This window comes from Aegilops tauschii, chromosome 7 (genome assembly GCF_002575655.3).
Source record: "Aegilops tauschii subsp. strangulata cultivar AL8/78 chromosome 7, Aet v6.0, whole genome shotgun sequence".
Taxonomy (NCBI): Eukaryota; Viridiplantae; Streptophyta; class Magnoliopsida; order Poales; family Poaceae; genus Aegilops; species Aegilops tauschii.
The window spans coordinates 252,017,757-252,025,463 of record NC_053041.3 but is presented as its reverse complement, the minus strand read 5'-3'; the positions used below and the strand labels follow the sequence as shown (position 1 = coordinate 252,025,463).

Genomic DNA, 7,707 nt, shown 5'->3' with positions numbered 1-7,707 from the left:
GCGTTGACATAGGCAGAAAACATGAGTACTTCTCACAGCACCGGCTGGGGTTCCCTGATGGCCTCTACACAAGAAACATGGATGCCACACCACTCCAGGTTTTTCTTTAATCTAATCAATGAAATTACCTCGCTATAAAATCGACACTTTGTCGGAAGAAAAAACTTGCTGTATTCGAGCAGATGCTCGTATCATTCTAGGACTGATAGCTCTACAATCGACTAAGCTTTCAAAATATTCTGGCCATGTATTGCTCTTCTTTGCCGATGGCAAAGTTGGTATGCACATAATTGCAACAAGATTGGTCAATCATTACATACATAATAATTTGCCGGATGATTTGGCTATCTTTACTGTATGGAATCATCTATATTTTAAACAGCAACAATGCTCTAGTATGTACCTTCTAGACTAGTGTCAAATACAACTGTCAGAAATGTCAACAGAAGATGAAATCCTCAACTTGCTTTGAAACCGAGACAATCTTGGTTACTACTGTATCTATCTTCAGTGTGGTTGCTGAATCAGTTCAGGTATAAGCCGGAGCAGGAACCCCAGCTGCTGCTGTGAGAAGGACTCGTGTTTTCTGCCTATGTCAACGCTGTTACTGAACGTGCTCTGGCCAAGGTCTGGTTTACTGAAATCTGCAACAGCATTCGAGATCTCCTCCACTAGATCAACAATGACACCATTCACACCCATTAGATACTGGACGTAAACAGCCTCCCGCACATTACTGCAGATGCAACCAATAAATCCAGGAAATCTGTAAGATTACTTAGAACACACACACACCCCTGAGAAACATGCACGCATGATAACAGTGCGCTGCTTACTTGAGCTGCCCATAGGTGAGAATAGCAAGGTTGGATTCTTGTGCTTTTAGGATCGCAGAGGGATTTTTTAGAACTCCTCTGACTTCTGACACAACCCCATGCAAGTCATACTCTTGGCACACATGGATAGCATTGTCGAGTGAGTTCCTTCTCGTATCATCGTGTTTGGCTGTTCCCCCTTCTGTTAAGAACAGTACCTAATGAAGATAAAAAGTTGGATACAATAGTGCTGAAGTATGTATGTACTTAAATGGACGGCAAAACTTTATTCAAATTAGGAACTACCGAACTACAGACGTCAAAATCGTGTAATTCCACATCACAGACAAGTTAAAATAGCAAATAAGATACTAGTTTGGACTGAAGTTGTCTGTATCTTCATACCTATTATCATCAGTCTGGTCACTGAATTGTATATACATTAAAAACAATAAGCTATGCATAACATTTTTAAATACTTTTCTTGTTGCGGGAATGTGATATTACAAATACTAATCATGATGATTTAAGAGTACGCTTATGCCTTCACAAAACTTCTCAGTTGCACTTGTTTCACTTTACGCAAGTAAATGATAAATCTTGAAGGCACTCCTACTTGCTGTAACAAGGGAGCAGAAAACATCCTCAATACTCGTATGCAAGTGAACCACGCACTACTACCACATTGTTCCCCATTGCAATGCGGTAAGTCATACAAGTAATCGGTGAAATACTATTAGCTAGCTGAGTATTTACTGTTTAGAAACATTTTTTTTTCTAAAAAGGGGCAAATGTGAGGAAACTTTTCAAAAAATAATTAGACATAGAATGAATACAGAATTTTCAAGGCATGCTTACAGGGTATACACTTTGGAGCTCACGTGTTATCCGTGCGGCATCAGGTTGGAATGTTGAGAAAAAGAGTGGTCTGTTACCAGCATACTGAAAAACAACCTACCAGACCATTTAACAACGTTATGGTCATCGCCTCACAGTGACCAAATGATTGTATGGGAATCAACCGATACCATATTAAATGAACAAGAGCAATCCATATATTAAATGAACAAGAGCAATCCATACTTGCAGTACAGCTTGAAGAGCACGGTTAAGGTTGACACTCGGATAGATAATGTTGTCATCAAACTTTAGTTCGATGTTAAATCCCAGATGGGGACTGACATGTTCGAAGACTTCCTGCAATGTGCAGAGATAATCATCTTCTTCGGTGCTCCAAGTAAGGACTCTGCCATCTTCCATCCGTCTAAGTAAGGGCTTGGAGACCTGAACAGAAATTATGAAGTGAATATAATGGCGTTTTAAGCACATGCTAATGAACCCTGCACAGCAAAATCCAACAGATAGAAGGGACGAAGTACCTTGTGAGGTTCTTTTTGTACCCCATATGAAAGGAATTCTTCCAGAAGAAGATCGGTCACACGCATTTCATACAAAACCTCCTGCACACCTTGCCATAATAGAAGATTAACTCGAGAGTTTTTCTTCAATGGATGAATAGTTTAGTGCATACGCAAGAGATGACAGCTATAAGAATGGATGAAAAGGACATACAGTTTTTTGGGTGAGGATAAAATCATCGTGGAAGATAACTGGGCAGCCATCTTTTGTAACCTGCAAGCCAAAATGGTAGGATCATAACTTCAGGAGATCTGTGTGGGTACTGTGGTCATCTTAAAAGGAAGGGATAATGGATGAAGTCAGGGAGTTGCAGAATGCTCCGAGAGAACCGCCAGTTTTCATCAACCTAGCTTACATGTATGCTCCCTATGGTCGCTATTGCCGATTTCACTGACGCTTTGGTCTGCAAATGACTCCTTGCAGTGGATTAATGACAACTGATAAGACCAAGTACAACTGCAACTCAGAATCCAGGAGCTTGCCATGCAACACCTTGAGCGGTAGAGAACACCAACCCCAATGACCATCACAACGTGGCTGCTATACCTAGTCTGGTCATTTGCATCTAAGCAGTAGCTTCTTGTTTCATGTAATTAGCTTACAGGCTACAATATAACTGCATTGCATATTACATTGGGACACAGATGGATCAATGTCACTCCACGCGTGTGCTGCTAATGCTTGGTTACTTCAGAGAGAGAAACTAGCATGCGCATGGCACATTACAATTCATGTCCTGATCCAACCATACGATTACCACATCCAGTTTCCACAAAAAGGATTTGTCCTCGAGGATCCCAAAAAATTAGTTGTACGGTTGTACCAACTAGAGCAGAGCCCACATTGCTCAATCAACCACACCGGGTATCAGTTTCGCTCCTGAAGCTGCGGCGCCGATTCCAAATCCAAGCTTAAACAATCTAGCAGCGTATCAATTGCGAAGTAATGATGGGAAATGGCGGAGGCTAGCTACATGTGTGTGTGTGTGTACCTGGACGTCGAACTCGACGAAGGCGACGGCGGCGTGCTCGGCGGCGCGGCCGAATGAGAGCAGCGTGTTCTCCCGCTCCCTCGCCGCCCCGACGCGCGCCCCGGGCGGCGCCCCCACCGCGTTCATCCCCATCCCGCGGTGACCCCCCACCATCATCCCCCGCTCCGCCAGCAGCGCGAACGGCAGCTCCCGGGGCCTCCCTCCGGCCGTCACCGGTGGCGTGGGCGCGCACGCCGCGATCGGACAGCGCGCCGCCGCGCGCGGGGTCGTCGCCGGTAGCGCCATTTGGACGCTGAGAGCCCCTCTTTTTTTCCTCTTTCTCCTCTGTTCTTTCTCCCTGCTTTGCCACTTGCAGGTTGATTGGTGCCGGGAGAATTTGAATATTTTTAGACACGCAACCGCCGCAGACGGACGGGCACGGAGGAGCAACGGCGACACGCCGCGGGCTGATCCCTCTGTGCTGCGGGTATTATTCGGTGGATATGGATATTCTGGGCATATTTCGGGAGGCGTGAGGGTCAGGGCATCTCCAACGCCGATGAAACCTCCCGCATGGTCGGACCTAGTTGTGCGGTACAACTGAAGTCATCCAACACGGGCCTATATTGGTATGTGATGTAGTCTGGATGTGATTTTCCTGCAAACTAAAGACAAGCATGGGGTGCTTTACGGGAGTTTGAACCGATCTCACGCCCGTTTCTGACCGTCCTGACCCATCAAAACCCCTCCTCCCTCGCTCGCACGTGTTCCTGCCCCGGCGCCAGCTGCCCGCATTAATGACGATGTAGATCGCGTCGCACAACATTGAAGACGGGTCAGGGCGGATGCGACCGCGCACTGCTTCCGTAACTGAAGCGGTGCGCTGGTCGAGGGTGCCGCCCGCAACGCGTCTCCGGTGTCTGCATCTGTTCAATGCCGGAGGCGTGTGACTAGACGGGACGAGACAGATATCTACCATGCCCGTTCAATGTCGTTGTCCGTCCGTATGCCACCATTAAGCAGGCTCGCCGGCCGAGAAACCGACTCCGGTGCCGCGCATTGACACACCGGACGCCTCGCCTCACCGGAATCCGCTATTTAAAAGCGATCACACCCGACTAAACTCCATACCACAACACAAGCCCCTCTCCATCCTCATCTCTTGCACTGCGGGCTAGTTTGGTTCTTGTCCTGGACTCATGCCTGGTAAAATTTTCATGCCTGGTGTTGGCTTGAGAATAAGAAGAATTTTGCCTGGCCAGGCAGGTGTGTGCACCGGGTGTTTGGATGTGGACCTGGCCGGGGACAACACTTAAACAATAAAAAAATAGATTGAAAGGCTGATTTGACAGAAAGTGCAGTAGGCATGTGCTAATGAGCCGAAAATACTATCTGCCTGAAACCCAGGCGTTCTCTCCCGTGAGCCTGGACCAGGCTAAGAAACCTGCCTGGGAGCTAGCCAGGCTAATCAAGCTGCCACGAGCTCCAGGCCAGGGATGTGCCTGTGAATCCAGGTAGCGAACCAAACAATCTCCAGGCACATCTCAGGGATGTCCCAGGCCAGGCAAATATGCCCCAGGGTTGCAACCAAACACACTCTGTATCCGCCATGACTGCAGGCGGCGAAGCTTTGTGGGAGAGACGTTTCGCGGAGATGAAGCACGTTGTGGCCGCCCTTATCACCGCCTGGCAGAGCCGCCGTGCCAGGCGGATCGAGGACGGCTTGTCGAACAGCTCGCCCGAGGTCTCCGACGACGAGGACGACACCACGATGGAGACGGGCTCCGACAACACCGCCCCAGCTCACACGCCTCCTGTGCACGCTGGCTTCACCATGAAGCAGGCGCACTACAACACCGCCATGACGGAGATGCAACCTGCGACAGCTCCTTTGTTAGTGTTCCAGCAGGCGCAGGAGGAACCTGGAGCAGCATCGGCTGGCGGAGGGCCAGATCTACGGCGAGCAGGCGAGCGAGGAGGCCGTGACGGCCATGGCCTCGGCGAACCCCAACTTCGTCGCAAAGCAGCATGTCATCTACGATGTCGTCCGTACTCAAGCCATCGCTCGCCAGGAAGCTGCCGCCGTAGAGGCGCGGTTGCAGGCGATCGTGGAGGAGAACAACGCGAGCTGCGCCTCCTACGTGCCGCCGACGAACCATCAGGTGGCCAGGTGGGACGACGACGGCGCCGACGTGATACATCCGAAACATATCTACTTTTCCAAACACTTTTGCTCTTGTTTTGAACTCTAATTCGCATGATTTGAATGGAACTAACCGGACTGACGTTGTTTTCAGCAGAATTGCCATGGTGTTATTTCTGTGCAGAAATAAAAGTTCTTGGATTGAGCTGAAAATTTACGAAGAATTATTTCAGTATATATAGAAAACTGGTGAAGGAAATTACCAGAGAGGGGCCACCAGGGCGCCACAAGCCCAGGGGCGTGCCCTGGCAGCTCCCGCAACCCTAGCTCCAACTCCATAAGTACCTATTCGTCATAAAAAATCACAAAGAAGGAATCATCATGTTTTATGATACAGAGCTGCCGCCGCCTCCTATTCTTCATCGGGAGGGCTGATCTGGAGTCCGTTCGGGGCTCCAAAGAGGGGAATTCGACGCCGTCGTCATCTTCAACCATCCTCCATCACCAATTTCATGATGCTCACCGCTAGGTGTGAGAAATTCCTTCGTAGGCTTGGTGGACGGTGATGGGTTGGATGAGATTTTTCATGTAATCGAGTTAGTTTTATTAGGGTTTGATCCCTAGTATCTGAAGGAAATACAATTGTTATTTATATTTCCTTATACCATGATAAATATTTATTATTCATGCTAGAATTGTATTAACCAGAAATGGATACATAGACAAAACACAGTGTCCCTAGTAAGCCTCTACTAGACCAGCTCGTTAATCAAAGATGGTTAAGTTTCCTAACCATAGGCATGTGTTGTCATTTGATGAACGGGATCACATCATTAGGAGAATGATGTGCTGGACAAGACCCATCCGTTAGCTTAGCATAATGACCGTTAAGTTTTATTGCTATTGCTTTCTTCATGACTTATACATATTCCTTCGACTATGAGATTATGCAACTCCCGGATACTGGAGGAATACCTTGTGTGCTATCAAACGTCACAACGTAACTGGGTGATTATAAAGATGCCCTACAGGTATCTCCAAAGGTGTTTGTTGGGTTGGCATGGATCAAGATTAGGATTTGTCACTCCGAGTATCGGAGAGGTATCTCTGGGCCCTCTCGGTAATGCACATCATAATAAGCCTTGCAAGCAATGTGACTAATGAGTTAGTTACGGGATGATGTATTACGGAACGAGTAAAGAGACTTGCCGATAATGAGATTGAACTAGGTATGAAGATACCGACGATTGAATCTCGGGCAAGTAACATACCGATGACAAAGGGAATGACGTATGTTGTCATTGCGGTTTGACCGATAAAGATCTTCGTAGAATATGTAGGAACCAATATGAGCATCCAGGTTCCTCTGTTGGTTATTGATCGGAGATGTGTCTCGATCATGTCTACATCGTTCTCGAACCCGTAGGGTCCGCACGCTTAACGTTTGATGACGATTTGTATTATGGGTTATGTGTTTTGGTGACCGAAGATTGTACGGAGTCCTGGATAAGATCACAGACATGACGAGGAGTCTCAAAATGGTCGAGAGGTAAAGATTGATATATTGGACGATAGTATTCGGACACCGGAATGGTTTCGGAGTGTTTCGGGTATTTATCGGAGTACTGAGGGGTTACCGGAACCCCCCGGGGAAAGTAATGGGACACATGGGCCATAGGGGAGAGACAGGTGAGGGAGTCCTGGACTAAGGGGTCCTCGGGCGTCCGGCCTATTATCCATGGGCCGGACTGATGGGCTGTGAAGACGTGAAGGCCGAAGACTGTACCCATGTCCGGATTGGACTCTCCTTGGCGTGGAAGGCAAGCTTGGCGACCAGCTATGAAGATTCCTTCTTGTGTAACCGATTCTATGTAATCCTAGATCCCCCCCGTGTCTATATAAACCGGAGGGGTTAGTCCGGAAAGTATATACTCATTACCATAGTCATACAGGCCAGACTTCTAGGGTTTAGCCATTACGATCTCGTGGTAGATCAACTCTTGTAATACTCATATTCATCAAGATCAATCAAGCAGGAAGTAGGGTATTACCTCCATCGAGAGGGCCCGAACCTGGGTAAACATCATGTCCCCTGTCTCCTGTAACCATCGATCCTAGACGCACAGTTCGGGACCCCCTACCCGAGATCCGCCGGTTTTGACACCGACATTGGTGCTTTCATTGAGAGTTTCACTGTGACGTCGACGAAAGGCTCGATGGCTCGCCTTGTCCATAAAGACAACATCACCTCCGGGGGAGTTCTAGCCCCAGGCCATACCCTCCGGCTGGGCGGCTTTACTATGATCACCCATTCGGCCGTTGAGCCGACGATGACCTCTCGGGCCATCGAAAACCCCCTT

General features: G+C 48.1%; 1 protein-coding gene across 2 annotated transcripts; it reads right to left on the bottom strand.

Annotated features, from left to right (window-relative positions):
• Positions 1-222: 222 nt before the first annotated feature.
• On the bottom strand, positions 223-3,731 carry LOC109736941 (glycerophosphodiester phosphodiesterase GDPD1, chloroplastic). 2 transcript variants are annotated; one of them, XM_020296156.4, is made up of 7 exons: positions 3,226-3,727; positions 2,388-2,447; positions 2,195-2,275; positions 1,899-2,099; positions 1,674-1,769; positions 837-1,033; positions 223-736 (listed from the first exon to the last, which is right to left on the bottom strand). In XM_020296156.4, the coding sequence occupies exons 1-7, from the start codon at positions 3,508-3,510 to the stop codon at positions 508-510; spliced, it is 1,149 nt and encodes a 382-aa protein (XP_020151745.1). In that variant the 5' UTR covers positions 3,511-3,727; the 3' UTR covers positions 223-507. The 2 variants fall into 2 exon arrangements, with proteins under 2 accessions (XP_020151745.1, XP_045087652.1); XM_045231717.2 differs by lacking the exon at positions 1,674-1,769 and having other exon boundaries at positions 3,226-3,731.
• Positions 3,732-7,707: the final 3,976 nt, after the last annotated feature.

What these genes read in the sequence shown, in the direction of transcription:
- LOC109736941 (XM_020296156.4), bottom strand. Translation starts at nt 3,510, where the DNA reads ATGGCGCTACCGGCGACGACCCCGCGCGCGGCGGCGCGCTGTCCGATC. An exon ending in TTATCCTCACCCAAAAAACT is followed by an intron (nt 2,276 to 2,387) that starts GTATGTCCTTTT and finishes CAAGGTGTGCAG; the next exon opens with GAGGTTTTGTATGAAATGCG. An exon ending in AGCTCCAAAGTGTATACCCT is followed by an intron (nt 1,034 to 1,673) that starts GTAAGCATGCCT and finishes TATCTTCATTAG; the next exon opens with GTACTGTTCTTAACAGAAGG.